This window comes from Calypte anna, chromosome 19 (assembly GCF_003957555.1).
Source record: "Calypte anna isolate BGI_N300 chromosome 19, bCalAnn1_v1.p, whole genome shotgun sequence".
NCBI lineage: Eukaryota > Metazoa > Chordata > Aves > Apodiformes > Trochilidae > Calypte > Calypte anna.
This window is the reverse complement of record NC_044264.1, coordinates 5,403,455-5,422,337: the sequence shown is the minus strand read 5'-3', so window position 1 is coordinate 5,422,337 and position 18,883 is coordinate 5,403,455. Positions and strand designations below refer to the sequence as shown.

Here is an 18,883-nt window from a genome sequence, read left to right as displayed (position 1 = left end):
TCACACCGGCCTTCCTTGAAACGAAAGGGCTCTTTCTAGCAGCTCTTTACCCAGCTCCTCATGTTTGCCTCCGGCGCTGAACTCTGCAGACAGCTCCCTGAAGGTGACACAGACCCGGCGGTGCTGGATGTGCCTGCGGTGAATCCCGTGCTTCCATTTGTACCGCGCAGCTCCCTGCAGCACCACCAGGGACCGGCGGGGTAAGTGGATGGCGACAGTCACCTCTTTACTGGGAACAAACCTGGGGGATAAAACGCAGTCATTTCCCTCTTCACCTGGATTTCTGCACGCTGATGTCTGCCTGGGAGATCCCAGGGGGCTCCGTTCCCTGTTTTCTTGACTCCAAGTGGGGAATAATTGGATGCTGTCCTCTGAGTCACAGGACATGGAGAGCACAGTTTGGGAGAGCAGGTTTAAGCTGACAAGACGTTCTCCCCAAAGCCACCAGTCATCAAAATGAGGGTCGATGGCAGACCCTCTTTCTGGCATGTAGTCCAGGTTACATTGTTCAACAGGGAAGAAACCACCCAGGACAGAGCAGGCCTTCATTTGTGCCACAAGCTTCTTGCTAAAACTTGGCAAACCAGTAAAGCTGCCAGCTTTCAGCCTTTGTTTCTTGAAGTTCACTTTGGGTCCGTAGTCCTGTTGGAAAAGAAAAGGGAGGGGATAAAGTTGGTGTCAAGGAGAAGTCTAAGACAGGTCTGTTTGGAGGGCTCGTGGTCAAGACTTTCTGAATTCCCATCATCATTTCCAGTGAGCTGGTCACCAGGTTGTAAAAGGACTCAGTGAAGCTTTGTTAATCTCTCTGGAATTAGATTTCTCACCTGTGAAGTAAAACCAAACCAAAATACCCAATTCTTTCATATTTGGAGACTGTGTGAACTTCAATGCCTGATTATGCCCCATCAAGTATGATTTGTTCCAACTGCCATGTATTTTTTGCAAGAAGCTGACTTTAATTACAAGTAATTCTTGCAGTTGATTTCAGGAAAAGCTTTCAAAGGGAAATATTTAATGAAATGTGTAACTGGTCTGAGTTTTAACTGAAAACAGCTTTCCTTTTCCAGAGGGATCTAAGAACACCCAGGCTTCTCATGTCAAACCTGTTTCTTTCGGCCAGACTGTGATGGTTTCCAATCATCCTGATCCATCAGTTCAACTATTTCTGATTCTTCATCTTGGCTAATGAACTCCTCAGCCAGAAACACTCCTGGAAATGGAAATGCCCAACCAGCAAATTCTGAGTGCTCATTTCCTATAGCTAGGCCTGTTGCTGGACAGTAAGTGAAATTATCTTCTCCCTGTGGAAATAATAATGGAGAATGAAAGAAAGTGGTGGGGGGAAACTTATTGAGATATTTCCATAGTTTACCCCTGCAACTTTGGTGCTTGCAGCATGGAAACTGTCTGGACAGGATTTTTTGTAGACACGAGTGATTTGAGGGGACAACTCTTCCCTGATTTTCTTAGAGCTCCAGGTTTGAACCTGCTTTTCCTTCTTAGTAACATCTTTATCCTGCAAAGATGGGGAAGAACAGATGATCCTGGCTGCCAGAGGTAGCAGGAGATTAATGGTCAGCATTCCTCGGGCTGGCTGTGGAGATGGAGGGTTTGTCACAGCAATAAAAGTTGAATGAGGGAAGACGGTCAAAATCACCAAAAAAAAGGTTGAGCTGGAGCTGGGCTGCTTTTTGTTAGCGTGTGACACCCGGGTAAGCTCTGTGCTGGCTGCTGTGAGGATCTGAAACATCTCGGTCAAGCCGTGAGGATCCCTAACACTGAGGAGAAGCCACTTGGGCTCCTCTCACCCCCGGGGGGCTCCGTTTTCTCCCCGACCTGCGCTCCCCCGGGGCGGACCCTGCGCCCCTTGGGGACCCCGGGGCTTCTCCCGCATCCCCCTCCCCATCCCCTCCCGGAGGGGCAGCCCCGCATCGCCCCCTCCTCCCTCCCGCCGGCCCCGCCCCGCCGCCCGCCCCTCCCCGCCGCCCCCTCCCCGGTACCTGGGGGGGCGGAGCGGCCTGCGCGGGCCCCTCGCAGAGCAGGCAGGAGCGGATCCCTTTGCAGCCGCAGCCCGGTCCTTCGCCGTCCCCCGCCGCCTCCATCCCCGCCGGCTGCGCGGAGGATCCGGGCCCTCCGCCCCCTCCTCTTCCCTCCCTCCCTCCCTTTTTCCCTTCCTCCCCGGCTCCTCTTCCTCCTCCCCCTCCCGCCGCCACGGCCCGGCCCGCTTCCAGGTGAGGGGAGCGGCGGGCGGTGCGGGGCCGGTGCGGGGGTCGGGGCAGGCGGGGTTGGGCGCAGGCCGTGCGGTGTGGGGAGCGGGGGCGGGGGCAGCGCGGACTCGCTCTCCCGGCAGCCCCCGCGCGGTGCCGAGCGGCGGTGCGGGGCCCGAGTGCGCCGCGGGGGATTCTGGGAGTTGTAGTCCCGTTACCCAGCGCACACCTCCCGCGGGGGCGCTTCGGGCCGCGGCCGCCGCCTGCCCTCACCGCGGCCTCCGGGGCAGCCGGAGGAGGCGGCCGCGGGCCAGGGACGCACCTGACCGGCTCGGCAGGGAGCCAGCACCGCCCTCCCTGCTCCCGGGTGGTGCCGCGGCCTGGCAGCCCCGGTGCTCCTTCGTAGGCCCTTGCGCTGCCGCGGTCTGAGGGGCGGCCGGGGCCGCCTCTGTGCGGGCTGACAGGCGGGCAGCGGCCCTGTCGTCCCCGGTGTGGCGGGGGTCGTGGAGCGGGGTTCCCCTGGGCTAGGCCGGGGAGGTTGGAATTGAATTCGTTTGCATCTCCCGGCCCGAACCGGGCCCCGCTGTGGTGCTGCCGGTCCGGAGCTGCAGCGGTGGGGCAGGAGGGGGGAGAGGGAGGGGGTCCCATTTGGGTTGGGTTTTGGGGTCCCTCTTGGTCTCCCCGGAGGTGAGAGGGCTGTGTCTGAGCACAAAGAGGGCGATGGGAACATCCAGAGCCATGGGAGTCAAATTTTCCGTAGAGATGCTGAGCAGAGGGGAGTTTGGGAGGTTCAGCAGCTGATCCTGTGGCTTGGCTTTTAGGGACAGCTCTGTCACTTGAGGGATCCCATCCTGAGCAGCTGCTGGTGTCATTGTGCCATCCATAAAGGGTTAACAAAGCAATGCCCCACCAGACCCCACAGCCCATGGGGTTGGTGCCCAAGGAGACAGCTGAGGGACTTCTGTGTCCCCTGGGGCTTCCTGGAGTGGCATCAGCAGTGAGAGTAACATCAAAAGGCAGTTGTGAGGTTATTTCTTTTATTTCCCTCTCTTGGAATCTGTGTCAGCCATGAAGCAGTAATTCCATGAAGCTGCTTTGGCATTATTAGTTTTATTTTTCTAAATATCAGGATATCAGTGGCTCTGTGCATGTGCTACCCCACAACACTGCAGGAAACATCTGTTAATTACCAGTAACACACAGTGCTGGTGATTTGCTTTCTTGTTGAGGTAATGATGTTACTGTTCTGTGGGTACTTAAATTTCTGGTAACTAATTCAGTTCCCTAGAATTTTAGGGAGTTCAGAAGTTGTCAGCCATGAGTCTGTTCACCTGCTCAGTGCTCAGCACACTGTGTCATTTCCATAGAAGGAACACACTCACAACAGGTGTATTTATTCTGACTGTCACTGTTTGTTTGAAGTATGTCAGAGTCCTTGGAGCTGAGTTCTGTTGCTTAGGAGAGCTACAAGGAGGTAACTGCAAGTCTGTCCCAGTCCTGAGTGCTGTCACCCCATCCAGGACAAGTCTGTCTCTAATAACCAAGGGAGGCATTGCTGTTCTGGAGATGGGTTGGGTCAGTGCACTGGGAGCATTAAAAAAACCTTAAAATCTTTTCATTTCAAGCATGGAAAAATCAACTTCAAACACAGCAGCCAAATCAGTCACTAACCTCATAACTTTTTTTTTTTTTCCCCCCCACCTTTTTGGAGTCAGTTGAAAGGACTTTCTCTTTTTCCTGTTTGTTTTACCAGGAAGGCTACAAGAAGAAATCCTCCAGCTGACTGATTAGTGATTCCAGCAGAAGGGTGGAGATTAAAAATGTCAAAAATTACTACAGAACTGCTTCTGGAAAGAGCAGTTCCAAGATCTACAAGACTGCGGAAGATCGAGACCCTGAAGTAAGTGCAGAGAGCCCCAGCTCTCTCTCCAGCTGAACTCAGCTTTTTATTTTTGTCTTTCTTCCCTGAAGCATTTTTACTGAAAAAAGGTACAGAGCACAGGATGGGAGGTGGCATTCTCAGTGCAGGAGCAGTGGAACTGTGTTCACTAAATGGGTTATCAGCAGTTCCCACCTCTTCTCACCATTAACATGGTGCTGCCTCCTTCTTTCTGTCAAACTGCTGAAGGCTGGGTCCTTTTTTCCTCACACTAAGATACACTCCCTACCCCCAAAACACTTGCCTGCTGGTGATTCCTTAATGGGAGTAAGAAAATCTCTTCTGGCCTGGATTTTAGAGGCTTAGAAAATAGATTTTTATGTTGTTTCCTATCCCTTTTCCTCTCCATCACCTTCAGTCTCCTCTAAATCCAGTTATGTTTGTTCCTCAAACACTGCAGAGAGAGAGAACAAACTCTGATATGCTTAGAAACTTCTCAAAAGAGTTTGGTGCTCAGATCCTTAAAAGAGGCCATTGAAAAGATGTATCTCCATATGTCATGGTCTGAGCAGACCAGGAGGATTTTTGGTACCAGTATGAGGAGCTAAAGGAGTGTCTGTGGGGTGCTGAGGGATCCCAGAGGGGTGGAACACAGAGGGGTCAATATTCCCTCCATTTCCTGCTCCTGTTCTAGGAAAAGTCAGGCAGACAGGCAGCCTGGCCCCTTTTATTCCTGCTCCTTGCTTGGCTGCTGCTCCCTTATCCCAGTGTTACTGCCCTTCTCCTGTTCCAGTTAGCCTGTGTCCCTTTTAATTTCCAACTTTTAACTTTTTCATCCTTATTCCCCTTTTATCTTCCCTTGGGAGGGTGCAGGGGAGGATAGGGAGTGATTCTGCCCTCTGGTTTTTGGTCCCCTCAGGCTGCTAAACAAATCAAATGCAGTGGAATTTCACTACTCCAGAAGTGATCAATCTGAGTGGCTCAGCTCTCCAGCTTCTGGCTGGTGCCTTTGTTGGTTTTGTTCCTGATGTAAGAGGTTTGGGTTTCATAGGTACTCTTTAAAGTTATTTGTTTTTAGTTTCTCTCCTGCTAAAATAACTGTTTGTAGAGGGAAACTCAAAAGTTTATCTGCAGAAGGGAGCCTGCAGTCACCTTGGTAACAAAGTGATGTTGAGCTGTTTGAAGCAGTGACTCTGCAGTGTGGCTGTTTCACAGCTGGGTACCACAGGTCTGAAGGGTTTCAGTTCAGAAAATCCATTTGGCAAACACTGTTGAGTTTCTCCCCCAGAACCCCACATACTCAGGAGCTTTGCAGCCAGCTGCATTTGGTTCAACCTTTCTTATCTTCTGCTGGTTGGGCTTCTGAGATGACAAGTGAAGGAGAGGACAAGCTTATTCCTGGTTGTATTTACTTTATTTATTCACACTTCATTTATATTTAGAAGGCCCTTTTAAACTCATCACTAGAGAGGGAGATTCTGTTTGTTGAAAGAACTCAGGCTCATTTCCTCAAGAGATGTTGGCAGCCAGGACTAGAAGCTCCCTTTGGAGCTCAACTAAATGATCTCATCAGATCTAAATGACCCTTATATTAAGCAGTTTTTACTTTCTTCCAGTCTTTTTTTCCCCCTTCCCAAATATTGTGCCCCTTCCTCTTTCAGGACAAAATGTTTTTCTTTTAGTGGCAGCCTGGGGATTTTGTTAGGTAGATTCCACCTTTGCCATTTTGCAGCAAAAGTCACTCTACAAGAAGTGGAAAAGTAATTTTTTTGTGTGAAACTGAGGTTGTGCTTCTTTGAAAACAGGTTTGGGGACCTACTCTGCACTTGGCCTGAACTTCTAGGTGTTCAGAGGTGAAAGTTCTGAGCCAGATCAGCAAAGTGATCCAATTTGTGAGTAGAAACCCCAAGAGGAGGTGAAGGGGAGGACAGCTCTGGTCTTTTGGGATCACTGGAGCATTGCTGAGACCCAGCTGTGAGGTGGAAATGCTGTTGCAAGGAAATAAAATGCCAGAATTCTTGGGGATGCAGTAATTTTGTCTACAAATAAGAACTTCTCTGGTGATTCACTGCTCTCAGCCAACTGAGAGGTTTCCCTTGAGTCTCTGGTGGTGTCTCTTAGCTCAGACACATCTTTTCCATGGATGTGTGCTCACAGCCCAGAGTGCTGCAGACAAGAAAAAGCAGGTTTGGTCAGGCTTACCCTGTTAATTGTGCTAATCTGAGAGGTGCCACCAAGAGGGACTTTGTGTCCTGTGAAACCCAGCACTTGTTTTTCCCATGAACTCCAGATACTTGATGTTCCCTTTTGTTTTCCAGCCTGTCCAAGCTGCAGCTGAAGGCTGGAGACTTAGACCCACGTTTGTTTTCTCGTCTGAGGCACCTGCAGAAACTTGATCTCTCTGATAATTTACTGGACAAATTCCCCAACAGTCTGAGCCTGCCTGATCTACGTGTCCTGAACTGCAACAACAACAAGCTGGAAGATGTCACTGCTCTGAAACAGTTCCCTCTGCTCGAGGAGCTCACCTATGAGAACAACGACCTGACAGTGAGTTGCCTCCCAAGCCAAGCATTAAATAGAGGAGGAAAGAAGCAGCAGCTCTCTCTGGAGTTCTTACCTTTTGTTCTGAGGCAGTGAGGGCATCTGAGAAGCAGCAAGGCTTTTTGTGCCCCTTCACCAGTCTGGGCCACTCTTTCCCAGTCTGCAGAAAGGATTTGCCCAAAAACACTCAGATATTAAAACCTGGGGATCTTGGATTGATTTTCCAGGCCTGAGACCTATTTTAGGCAGCTTATCAAGCAGGGTATCTTACTCTTGTGTGAAATACAGTGATGCCTGTGTAGAAATGACCTCCTTGTGTGTTACTTTTAGTGACCCTTGAGCTCTGGAAGAGGTGAGGGCCAGCAAACGTTTTCAGTGGTCACTCTTTGCCTTTTTTCCAGGCCTGTTTGTGTGGAATTTTGGAGCCATATTTAGATACAGTGGGAGAGCCACCCAGGGGTCGAACATTTGAGGGTTTTGGTACAAAAGCAAACCCTGATGGAGAGCTGAAGTTGGGGGTCAGTCGAGTTGAGATTTTCTGACTTCTCCCCAGGGGCTCTGCTGGCTGCAGTTTAACCACCCAAAACTGTGGCTGCTTACACTGCCACCACCTTGTGTCAGATGTCAGTACTGCCCCGGTGGGAGGCAGGGCTTGAGTCTGCACTTTTAAGATCCCAGCTCGAAGGAGAAGGTTAATTTACAACTCAGAGGTGACCCTCGAGGTGGGAATGCAGAGAAGAATTTACGGGAGGTTTTTTTTCTGAGTAAATCCATCCTCCTCCTCCTCATGGGTTGTGTTTTACTAAAGAACCAAAGCAAATACCAAGTATCTGACGTTGGTTACTTTGTTGTCTTCTCTTCCTAGCTCAACGATGACTACAAAGTGATGTTTCTTTTGGAAAATCTTCGGCTGCTCAATGGCAAGGATATAACCAAACAGGCAAACCACGTGCGGCGAGTCAACAGCCGGAAGCTCACCAGCAAGGTGAGAGCTGTGATATTCCTCTGAAATCTCTAAGCAAAGTTCCTGCAGTCAGCACAGACCAACAAACAATCAGATCCTGTGCTCAGTTTCATGATGGAGTTGCAGACAAGCATCAAATGGCTCAGCAGTAATTCACAGCTCGAGTCCTGTGTCCAGTTCTGGGCCCCTCCGTTTAGGAAGGATAACGAGGTCCTGGAGCAGGTCCAAAGGAGGCAACTGGGCTGGTGAAGGGACTCGAGCACAGATCCTATGAGGAGAGGCTGAGGGAGCTGGGGGTGTTGAGGCTGGAGAAGAGGAGGCTCAGGGGAGACCTCATCACTCTCTACAACCCCCTGAAAGGAGGTTGGAGCCAGGGGGGGGTTGGGCTCTTTTCCCAGGCAACTCTCAGCAAGACAAGAGGGCAGGGTCTCAAGTTGTGCCAGGGGAGGTTTAGGTTGGAGATGAGAAAGGATTTCTTTCTGGAGAGGGTGATCAGGCATTGGAATGGGCTGCCCAGGGAAGTAGTGGATTCTCCGTGTCTGGAGATATTTCCAAAGAGCCTGGATGTGGCACTGAGTGCCATGGGCTGGGAACCACGGGGGGAGTGGATCAAGGGTTGGACTCGATGATCTCTGAGGTCCCTTCCAACCCAGCCAGTTCTATGATTCTATGATTCTGATGTGATCTGAGCACATCCTGCAGTCTGGACTGCTTGGAAAATGTCTCACTGCTGCTTGCTCTGGGCACTGATTTATTTTTTTTTTCTCTACCTGTTCTCTGTAGCCACTTCTGCCTGCAATTTCCATCACAGGAGGAGGAAGGGCTCTGCCTGACCCTCTAGTTCCTCAGCTCACTTTGACCAGCATTCAAAATGGGAGGAGCTGTTGCTGACACAACAGCTGCATCCACCTCCCCATCTCATTCACCTTGCTGCCCTGGCCCTAGGGATGGGGAGCACAAAACCAGGCTGAGGATAATCTTGTTTTTTCCAGCCTGCACCAGAAACAAAGATTTGTTCTTTCTCCTTCTTTAGATGTGGATGTTTGGAGCTGTGTTTTCGCTTGGTTACATACAAAGTTTAGCTCCTCACAAAGCATATTGTGATCATGAGAAAAACCATTGTTCTATTATGAAAAAGGGTTTTGTTGGGTTTTTTTTTTGTTTTTTTTTTTTTGCAGTGCTGCTCTTACCATTTGTATGCCAGGTAGTTGATCTTGTTAATTCTTTCTGTGTAGCAGTGGTGGAGAGATCAAATTCTGAAGGCTGGGAAGGCTTATTGTGCTGTTACCTCTGTAATACCTCAAAAGGTCCTGGTGAGAGCTGCTCAGCCTCTTCTCCAGACAGCAGGGCATGTTTAATGAGATGCCAAATGCTCCCCCATGCTGTTCATTTTGTGCTGTGTCTATGCCCCAGATACATTCTCCTGATGTTACTGCCTTATAAAGTCCTGCTCAGTTCTTACTGCTGTGTCTAGAAGTGGATTTCTTGGATTGAAATCCTTACAGCTGGGTTGCTGCAGCTCTCAGATGGGAGACTCTGCCAATGGGTGAGCACCTGTGGGGCATGATGGTGCCCATAGATCAGAAGCTTTTTGGAGTCAGAGGGATGCCAGGTGCACCAGTCCATGCTTGAACTACAGGAAAACTCAAACATCCCCATTATCCTGTGGCTGTTACAATAAATCAGTTACCTGCCAGGTAACCTCCAGAAATTGAAGCAGTAACCATCCTGGAACTGGGAGAGCCTCAGGGTTGGCAACTTCAAAAATGCTTTCACAAAGCCAAGAGCTTTGTGCTTTTCTTGCTCTCTTTTTTTCTGTGTTGAGTAAACCTGGTTTTTATGCCTAGGTTACTGCTCACTGGAAAAAATTCTTCCGTGACCAACTTCCTGAGAAATACACAGCTGAGCAAGTGAACTCCATCAAGGAAAAATTCCTGAAGTCAGTGCAGACCAACGTGGTGCATGGCCCCAGCTCACTCAGTGAATTCACCCGCTGGCGGGTAGGTTACATTGCAGTTCCCTCAGGCAAGGACTCTGCAGCCTGAGTCTGACCAGATTTGATTAAAATGCTCTCTGGGTTTGGGTTCAGGGCATCAGGGCCCTTGTAGGCTTTTTCTGTAACTTTTTCTGTGTTTTTTCACTGCTTTGTTCTGCAGTTACAGAAGCAGCAGGAGTACATGTGCACCGTGTTGAATGACTGCCATTAAACATTGTTTAATTCATAAGCAGAAATGATACTTGCACTAATTAGCAAAACTGCAGTATCTTAGTACTTAATTAATTGTAAATAACTCTAATGGCAACCTTTAGTCTTGATGAAAGCTGTATGAAAGGAGAAAAGGTAATGACAGAGCTGTAGTTACTCCCAGTGGGGAAAGATACCATTTAGTTTGTAACATATATTGTAGCTGTATGTGCAGGCTTACAGTTGAGTCTTCTCCTTTGTCCTCTGGCTTTGCTGTGCTGTTTTATTTTGACAAACCTGTACCCTGGATGCCTGTGACAAAGTGAAGTTCTTGGGTCAGTTGTGTCAGCAGAGGACATGGCCTGCCAGGCTGTTAGCTGAGGGCTCCTCTGTCACTTCTGAAATTCACACAGCACAGTGGAGGCAGAGATAAAAAATGCAGCAAAGCAGCTCTGTCATTACACATCAGGGTTTGACTGATGTTGGTTTTTGTTTTTTTTTTTTTTTTTAACATATCCACATATTTGCTTTTAAGGTGAAAATGATTGCAGAAGAGTTTCTGACATACTCACTGGGCCTGGAGTTAAACACAGATCCTGAACCAGAGGAGAAGATGGATGAAAATGAAGAAGAAAGTACAGAAAGTCCTAGGGAAGATGCAGAGGATGTGGGCCAAGTAAGTGCTTTTTCCAGTTACATTAACAATGTCCTTTTTATTTCATATGAGTTCAGCAACACTTCTCTGTTTATATTTATGACCCTCTGGTAACTCTAGGGGCAGTTTTGGGCTCCCACCTGTATTCAGCAGCTGAGGCTCCTTTTTTATGGCCAGATTGAAGCTTTTCCAGCAATGTGAAGGTTGAGTCACTGTCCAAACTTCCATCCTCATAGCAGACTCAAAAGATTTCATGAGTATAGCCCTGGTGACTCTGCCTCTCCTTTGAGGAAGGGATAATTTTAATGAGAGAACTGGGCTGATGCCTGGCCAGGCTGTGCTGGTGCTTGCCTGCTTTGAAATGGTGGCAGACTGAACCCCATTGGTCCAGATTTGGTTTTCTACATCATATGTAAATCCCAAGTAAGTGGGACAAGGGAAGGGAGATGAAAATGAGGCTGGCTGAGGGATTTTCATTAGTTTCTGTCTCTAGGAACTTCACAGCTCTGGGCTGTCTGATTCTTGGAACCAGTCTGTAACCAGGGGAGGGTACTTGCTTTTGAATAATTAATATCTCTGGCATCTAAATCACCTGCACATCTTGGTGAAGTTGAGAAGCTTCTGCAGAAACTAACAAAATGCCTTATAGGTCACAGTAACACCCAGCAAGAGGAAAAGAAATAATTCCAAATCAGGGTCAAGAAACAAGAAGTCCAAGTCCCAGGCAAACGTCAAGGAGGACGTTGCTGTTAGTCCCAGAAAATCCAGTCGTGTGCAGGATGAGCCAGCTCCTGAGAAACCAAGATCATCAAACCAGCCAGTCAAAGAGGAAACCCCTGAGCAGGGAGCTGAAGGGACACAAAGGAATGGGGAGCAGTTTCCCAAGGGACAAAGCAACAGAAGATCCAGCCAGCAGGCAGGGGAACAGAAAAGCCAGGAGCAGGACAACGGAGTCTTTAGCTTGACCCCAGTGAAGAACTCTGAGGGCAAGGTATGTTCAACACCCTCCTTGGGACTGGCATTGGGCCTCTTGCTTTGGTGGGAGGAGCCACACTGAGATTTCATCAGCTTGGAGCTCCTAGTTGGCCAGATAATGTTGTGAGTTACGGGTCTTGTTTTGTTTTGTTTTGTTTTCAATCTCTCAGAGGCACCAGGGAAGGCCTCCACCTGGAGACAATGAATCCCCTGCAGGGGATGATGGATGGACCAGAGCTCTTGGGTGGTGAACTCCAAGCCTGTTCTTAACAATGGGACTGGCATGACTTGCTCTCAGGTTTTTCTTTCATGGGGAAAGGTTTTTCCCCCCCTGCCCCTCAGCTCCAACCAGTTGGGATCTAAAGGGTTTTTGACATTTCCCTGCAGCAGGAAGTGGGGTTCAGTGCTGGGGTCTGCTGGGCACATCTTGTCTGAACAGTTGCCTGCTGGTGTAGGAGCCTTGAGCATTGGTGGCACCTCAGTCTCTCCTGTTGTCTGTAGCACAGAAGGGCTGAAAAATACTCGAGTTGACCTCAGAGTGCTGTGTTCAGTAGAGGGTTCTTTCTGTCAAGGCAGTCACAGGCTGTCAGGGGACTGCATTTTCTAAATGTGGATGGTTTATTGTAGGAGGATGTCAGTGCAGAGCCATTGCATTTTCTTCAGTGTCACAGTAAAGGCAACAGCCGCGAGGATTTTAAAACGCAGCTCTGGTCCTGTGTCTTCGAGCCATTGCTAGACTCTGGAGCCAGGAAAGGTGAGCTCTTAAGAGGTTTGCAGGATTCCCAGAACCACCCAGCTCTGGAATCCCAGCGTTAGACCCCTGCTCCTTCAAGCTGTAGTCTCCGTTGTCAGGAAGAGACTTGCTTACATCCTTCTTCTTTGACTTTGGAAACAGGAGACTGGGAGAGCACCAGGCAGTGCAAAGCTGCAGTCTTCGTGCATTAGCTGGGAACCTGGGAGCTTCTCACCTTCTTCTCTTCATCTTTCAGATCCCATCATCAGCTCCTCCAGAACTGTGGCCACTTGTGGAGGGGAATCCATCTGTCTGATTGACTGTGAGACAGGGACAGTGCTGAAAAAGTATAAGGTGGCTACAGAGGTAGGTTGCAAGTGGCAGGAGTAAACATTGAGTATAAATACCTTCATCTGTTATTAGATGTTTTCTGTGTATACAGAAGATAAATTACAAGGAGTTCTGAAAGGGTTTCAAGCATTAGTGTGGACAGGTCTTTAAAGGGGGAAGACAGACACTAAACTTTTCTTGCTAATCCTTTTAGCCTGGTTCAGCTTTATTTTTTTGTTAGTTTAGAAGATTAGTCTGCCTCTCTTCTCCTGCCCCAGGCATACGTGTGCCCAGGCTGCTCAGGCTGCTGGACAGCACAGAGGTGTAAACATCCTGGCTGAATAGTTTCTGCTCTTCTCAGGGTTGTTCTGAGATTGATGCTCCAGCTGGAACAATCATGTCATTTCACCTGAATAGCTCTTGTCATCTTTACTTGTGAGCTGACAGCTGTCCTGCTGGCTGGGCTCTTGCATGTTCTTTTTGGTTTCTTCCTATCACAGGAGTTTTTTAGTGTTGCATGGACAACCCTCACCATGACAATCAGTGACAGTCGGAAAAAATCCCACAATATCCTGGCAGCTGCTGGGAGGAGAGGGATTGTCAAGCTGATCCACGTGGCTGCTGACTTCTGCTACGGGGAGATAAAGGCTCATAAAAAGCCCATTGCCACTGTCTGCTTCAGCCCAGCTCGAGAAACTCACCTCTTCAGTAAGTCCCTGCTTCAGAATCTCTTCAGCTTTAGATGTAGAGAAAGGCTGAGTGTCCTTGACAAGGGGAATTGTCACCAGGGGCAAGCAGGGAGCAGGCAGGGATACAGAGATTCTGGAGGGGGTGTTGCCAGGCTCGGGTGGCAGTCAGTCATCTGCAGAAGGTACAGCTTGTTTCAGGCACAGAGCCTTTTCTCCCAGCTCCTGTTTCTCTCTGGGCAGCTCTAGGGGGGGTTGCTGTCACACACACATTAGCTACAAACAAGCAGAGGATCAGTTCCACAGGGCTGAATAAGAAGAATGATGGGCAGAGCAGGCTGCTGGGGGCAGGCAGGGAGCAGGGCTCTCATCCAGCATGGCAACAGGGGAAATGCAGCATCCAGTGGGGTTGCTGGAGTTCTTTTTCTCCAACAAGCAAAACTCTGCTTAACTGCTGTTGAATCAATGAGAATTTTTTTCTGAGTTCTGGGCCTCATTAAATTTTTAAGTTTTTATTCAAGTAGAGCTTTTTAGGGCCCCCAGAGGCTGAGGCTTACAGGCTGGTGGGAAGTGAACCATCATGTTACAAATTACAGCAGCATTGTCAGGGCTTGGAAGTGGCTTTCACAGAACCAGTCAGGCCATACCTGTACCCCACAGCACATTGTTTCCCTTGCCTGCAATTACCCACACCCTGGAGTGGTTAGAGTGCTACATGAACCATCAAAAATGGGATTTTCTTAAAACATGGATATCTATAGTGGATGCCTTTCAAGAAGCAGCTCAGAAAAGCAGAATCCTAGAGAAAAAAGGAGGCTGAGAGCATGTCCATACACGATGGTGTGACCAGGAGGGCTCATCATGTTGTATAGAAAAATGTGCAGTAATGGAGAGTCTCTCTGTGCCTGTTTGGGGATTGGACAATAACCCCTTTCCTGTGAGTTTGAGGAGTGTCAGATTGCTCTGAGTAATGCATTAGAAATGTTTCTGCTCTGAGTGCAGCAGCTTGGTGACAAAAACATTAAGTGTTTTTCACCCTTGATGCCACTGCCTGACTTTTCCAGTGGGAGCAGAGTGAGCCCTGGGTTTGTGGAATGAAGTGGTGTCTGCCTGAAAGCAGAGGGTTCATTTTAGCTTCCACTGGAACCCACCACCAGAAACCTGAGCTTAAAGAGGCACTAATTAAAAATGTCCAGGGCTTAGTGGTGGACACCAAGGAACAAACTTTTAGCTGCTCCTCTTAGAGCAGAGGATAAGAATGCAGATGACTGACTGTGCATGTTTGACAGTGTCTGTGGTGCTGAGCCAGGAGCCTCAGTGGCTGCTGCTGTGCTTTACCCAGCTCTCTGATGCCACAGCAGCCTGTGACACAGGTAGAATTGCCAGCTAGGATGAGAAAAGGCAGATGAGCAGCAGTGTCACTACCTGCTTCTCTCCTGTGTCCCACAGCTGCATCCTATGACAAGCGCATTGTACTCTGGGACATTGGGATTCCAGACTGTGACTACAATTTCAAAGCAAGGTAAAAGTTCTAAAACCAGATGTGGCCAGTCAAGGAGCCTATTCCTGTCATCTTGCAGCACCACTTAACTGCTTGTTCTCTTTTTTTTTTGTAGCCAGCTGCTGGTGCTGGAATCCCTCTCTATTCCCTTACGGATTGCCCTTGTCCCCACCTGCCCAGAGCAGTACCTGGTGGCTGGCTGTGAAAACAGCTGCCTTGCCTGGAATATAAAACTGGATAAGGAACAAAAAAGCAGGTGAGAACCAAAAGTTGGGGGCCCTGCATGTGTTTTCCATAACAAGTAGAGGTAATCCTAGCAGAAGCTTTATTTCTAACCCAGGGGCTCAGAGCAAGAAAAGCAGCATGTCCTGCCAAACTGAAAACATCCTCCCCATCCCATAATGGCAAGAATAAATATTAACATACTGCTGAAAGGAGAGTTTTAAGACAGCCCTGAACTTGTGCAGCAGGGCTCCAGCCTGCAAGTGTTGCAGCAGCTTTGAAGGCAGGCTGGGCTGTGTGTAATACAATACCCTAAAAATTAAGGGTGTATAATCTTGGAGAGCAGTGTAAGGGAGGATAAATTCTTGGATGGAGTTCCAGTCTCCAGCAAGGCCTTCCCTGCTGCTGCTGCTATGTGGTTACCCAGGAAACTGGCACTCTGGGAGCACAGCAAACAATGAGAAGAAGGAAGCAAGTGAAGTCATGCTCTGTTGACACAGGGTAATCCTCATGCCTGCAAGAACAAAGTCTCTTATGTAAACAGGTGTCTGCTCTGTCAATAAACCCAGGTGGCTGAAAGCAGGAGTTCAAGTGGGAATTGCTCAGAGGTTGGCAGGAGGCTCAGCCACTCAAACTCTCACTTTCACACATGAATTCCCTCCTGGGTTCTGTTCCCGAGTTGCCCTTCAGCTGCTGCCCCATCAGGACTGGACTCACGTCACCTTCCCCCCATTCTAGGCCTTTTGAAACCATATTCCAGTTTCCTGATGAGGAGGGAGGCCTGACAACAGCTCACAGGGTTGATGGTTTGGCTTTTCTGAACGATGATGTTGTTGGTGAGTAGGAACATGAGAGAGAAACCCAGAGCAAGCTGGGCACGCAGCGTGTGGAGGGGTGATGAGCAGAGGGGCTGAAGGGGGTGTGACTGCTTCATCTTTAGATTTCTGGGGGCTACACAGAATGGAGTTGTCTTCCATGGGCACTCATCTTCACCTAAAATGGGGGCTTGAGGAGAAAACGTGTCTCTGAGGCAGCTCCTTGGGAGCAGGCATGGCTGAGCCATGGATGGGAGGACATGGATGAGCCATGGGTGCTCGAGGGCTGGGGGGGAGCAGTTGAGGGGTTTTTGCAGGGGAATTGAGGGTTCCCACATCGAGGGTGTGCTTCTGTGTAGCTTACACTTGCTCTGTAGTACAGGAACATAAACATGAGCCTGAAAAAGTCCCTCTGCAGCCTCCAGTTAGATCTTGAAATACCATAAAGGAGGTGGAGCCTGCTGGCATCAGGTCCCACATTTTAAAAGCCCAGCTGCTGGGTGGACCACCTTGACCAGAGCTTTCATTTTAGGCCATTTGGCTTCTTCTCAGCACCTGACACGGCCTCTCCCTCCTTTCTTCCCTAGTTTCCAAGAGCTCCAAACCAGGATGCATCTACCTGTGGAGCTGGAGTCGCTCATACACCAAGGCAAAAGGCTGCCAGCGCACGGTGTCTGCGGTTATTCTGGCTGAGCTGGAGTGGTCCACGACAGACATGTCCTACCTGACACTCAGCACCTGCCCAGGTAGGAGAAAAAAAACACCTTCCCTCTCTCTAGCAGAGACAGACACAGGGGTCAGGCCTGGATTTGAGCTGTTGTCACCCCTTCCCCCCATTAAACACAGAGTTGCTCCTGGGCAGAGCTGACAGCACAACCCTGTGGGTTTTCTGGCCCCACAGCAGGGGTGGGGATCCCACAGCTGGGTTGTCAGGTAACAAGGAATAAAAAAAATCTCTGCTCTGATTGCCACTTCCCAAAACTAGAAAGCCAGAAGAAATGCCAAAGTGTTTAGCACTGGTGTTTCTGTACTAGGTAACTGATTAATCTTGAAATTAATTCTCCTCTTTTCCACGCAAAGTAGGTTAATGTTTTTTGGGGGTTTTTTTGCTGAAATCTGATCTCTTCCCTGGGGATCCCACAGCCCCCCCCCCTTCAGCTCTGGTTTCCAGAGGAATGGCCTCCCAGTCCCACAGTTATTTTCCAGCTGTTTCTTTTGGTCTCAACAGCAAAAGCCTTCGTGTTCTGTGGGGATGAGAAAGGAGGGGTGTGGATGTACAACCTCTCAAACTACACCACAGCCTGGAGCTCTGCCAAGGGGAAACGCTCAGACAAGAGGATCCCTCCCACTCAGGTAGGGCTCCTGTCCCCCTGGGGCTGAGCTGGGCCTCCTGTCCCCCTGCTGCTGCAGCTGTCCCCACCCTGCTGAGCATTGTCACACCACCATGTCCCAGGGGTTTGCTTTCCTCACTCTCTCCTAAGGCCACCACCTTTCAAATCACCTCTTCAAACCTCTGCTTCCTCCCCAGGGCTGCAGCTTGGCAGCTCCTCCCAGCAGCAGGGCCTGGGATGGATGTTGGGTACACAGCAGGCACAGACACCCCTGGGGGGATGAGGGAACCAGACCTGCAGCCAGGAAAGGCCTCACTGCTTCCCTACGCTCCTGCTACCTGGTTTTTTTTTCCAGCTGAGCATTTGCCTGGCTTCCAGCTTGTCCTTTTCCAGGCAGTCAGTCCCCTGGCATGAGGGCAGGCACTGTCCTTCCAGAGCCACATCTTGGTCACTTCTCTCACCAGTCCCTTCCTCATTATTCCCCCCCACACTCAGCCCTGCTCCTTCAGCACTGTCATCAAGCTGCACCCCTCCCTCCCAAAGGGGAAAAAACCTTTTTATTCAGCTTCCCTAGGGGCAGGGAAGCAGATTCCACCCAAACCCCACTCTCCAAACCCTTGAAACCTTAAAAGGCCAGCAAAACTGTTTAGAGACAGAGTTTTGAGCCTTTAAACAGCAAAGGTATTTATTTTTGGATCCGGGGAACCCCCAGCTCGTGCTGGACAAAGAGTTCCAAGGGTTAAGGAAAGGGTTGGGGTATTTATACATGAAAAGGGGAGGTTCCATCATCCTTACATACATATTCATAACAGGCAGAGTCATCTTTTTGGGGCTCTGTCTCGGGGTCTTTGGGTTCTTCAGCTGAAGTAAGGAAGTCTTCCTCAGGGTTGAACTTTTTACCTTTCTTGCTTTCGATGGCTTCATCCTCGTTATAGAGGATAATTGGACCCTTGCAATTATCTCCCCTTATCTGCTGGTCATGGCAGCCTCAGCCTGGCTTCCGTGCAGGTGTTTGCACTCCCCCAGTGTCTCCTAATTATCTCCAGGACAAAAGTTAATCGTTGTCTCAGCTGCTTTGTTCACTTGTTTACACAAACAGCTTGGCCTGATCCACTCTCTTTACAGGAGTTAATCCTGTCAGGAGCTTTTCTCTTTTTCACCCTGCAGTAATTCACCAGCTCCCCTTTCCCCACTGCTCCCTTCCCTCTCCTCTCCAGATCCTCAAGTGGCCGGAGCTGCGGGCGAATGGGGAGCAGCTGAATGAAGAAGTTCTGGTGAACAACGTGGTGTCAGACCCTGCTTTCACTTACCTGGTGGTTCTAACCAGTGTGAACATAACAGCAATTTGGAAGAAGTCCTAGTTGTGTGTAACACTGCTTCATGCCTGTGCTTTGAACTAGTGCAGTATTAGTGACTGTTCCCCGTGTAACCATCAAGGTTTTCTAGAGCAGCTATTCCGTGGAGAGAAAAAGAAAAAAGTTTGTTAAACTCATCAGCTCGTGGTAAACATCCACTTTCCTTTACTGTAAGTTTATTTGTTTTATAGAAATGACACTTAATAAAACAAAACACCAGTTCAGCTGGCAGTGCTGAGGCTTTTTGAGAAAGGGAAGCAGAGAGTTCAGCTCCTGCCCAGCCTGGGATTAATCCCACAACCAATTCCCCACCAGAACAGTACAGAGATTTGCCTTCAGGATCCAATTGGAAAAGCAGAAATCATTTTAATGACTGATCCATCAAATCAAGAAAGAAATCCTCCTGGCAAGGTGTTTGCCAGGCAAAAAAAATAAAAATAAAATAAATCCTTGAGGGGTGGCTGCTGTCAACAACATGAGTGGAACAAGGGGGAAAATGTT

General features: G+C 49.2%; 2 protein-coding genes across 7 annotated transcripts; one reads left to right on the top strand and one right to left on the bottom strand.

Annotated features, from left to right (window-relative positions):
- On the bottom strand, nucleotides 1-2,126 carry ALKBH4 (alkB homolog 4, lysine demethylase). Of its 2 annotated transcripts, XM_030462452.1 has the most exons (4): nucleotides 2,001-2,126; nucleotides 1,373-1,516; nucleotides 1,104-1,301; nucleotides 1-642 (listed from the first exon to the last, which is right to left on the bottom strand). In XM_030462452.1, the coding sequence occupies exons 1-4, from the start codon at nucleotides 2,100-2,102 to the stop codon at nucleotides 1-3; spliced, it is 1,086 nt and encodes a 361-aa protein (XP_030318312.1). In that variant the 5' UTR covers nucleotides 2,103-2,126. The 2 variants fall into 2 exon arrangements, with proteins under 2 accessions (XP_030318312.1, XP_030318313.1); XM_030462453.1 differs by lacking the exon at nucleotides 1,373-1,516.
- On the top strand, nucleotides 2,004-18,827 carry LRWD1 (leucine rich repeats and WD repeat domain containing 1). 5 transcript variants are annotated; one of them, XM_030462448.1, is made up of 18 exons: nucleotides 2,561-2,609; nucleotides 3,029-3,234; nucleotides 3,337-3,436; nucleotides 3,961-4,107; nucleotides 6,405-6,636; nucleotides 7,496-7,615; nucleotides 9,442-9,594; nucleotides 10,315-10,455; nucleotides 11,084-11,425; nucleotides 12,037-12,163; nucleotides 12,399-12,508; nucleotides 12,973-13,180; nucleotides 14,608-14,680; nucleotides 14,775-14,915; nucleotides 15,620-15,717; nucleotides 16,284-16,442; nucleotides 16,925-17,049; nucleotides 18,245-18,827. In XM_030462448.1, the coding sequence occupies exons 4-18, from the start codon at nucleotides 4,028-4,030 to the stop codon at nucleotides 18,386-18,388; spliced, it is 2,253 nt and encodes a 750-aa protein (XP_030318308.1). In that variant the 5' UTR covers nucleotides 2,561-2,609; nucleotides 3,029-3,234; nucleotides 3,337-3,436; nucleotides 3,961-4,027; the 3' UTR covers nucleotides 18,389-18,827. The 5 variants fall into 5 exon arrangements, with proteins under 5 accessions (XP_030318307.1, XP_030318308.1, XP_030318309.1 ...); XM_030462449.1 differs by lacking the exon at nucleotides 3,337-3,436; XM_030462450.1 differs by lacking the exon at nucleotides 3,029-3,234 and having other exon boundaries at nucleotides 2,567-2,609.
- The last annotated feature ends 56 nt before the right edge of the window (nucleotides 18,828-18,883 follow it).

Bases quoted from the DNA above. Each gene is read 5' to 3' on its own strand.
- ALKBH4 (XM_030462452.1), bottom strand. From the start codon at position 2,102: ATGGAGGCGGCGGGGGACGGCGAAGGACCGGGCTGCGGCTGCAAAGGG. The intron at 1,517-2,000 runs GTACCGGGGAGG...CCATCTTTGCAG, and splicing joins AGGCCGCTCCGCCCCCCCAG to GATAAAGATGTTACTAAGAA. The intron at 1,302-1,372 runs GTAAACTATGGA...TTATTTCCACAG, and splicing joins CAAGCACCAAAGTTGCAGGG to GGAGAAGATAATTTCACTTA.
- LRWD1 (XM_030462447.1), top strand. From the start codon at position 4,028: ATGTCAAAAATTACTACAGAACTGCTTCTGGAAAGAGCAGTTCCAAGA. The intron at 4,108-6,404 runs GTAAGTGCAGAG...TTTGTTTTCCAG, and splicing joins CGGAAGATCGAGACCCTGAA to CCTGTCCAAGCTGCAGCTGA. The intron at 12,164-12,398 runs GTGAGCTCTTAA...TTCATCTTTCAG, and splicing joins AGACTCTGGAGCCAGGAAAG to ATCCCATCATCAGCTCCTCC.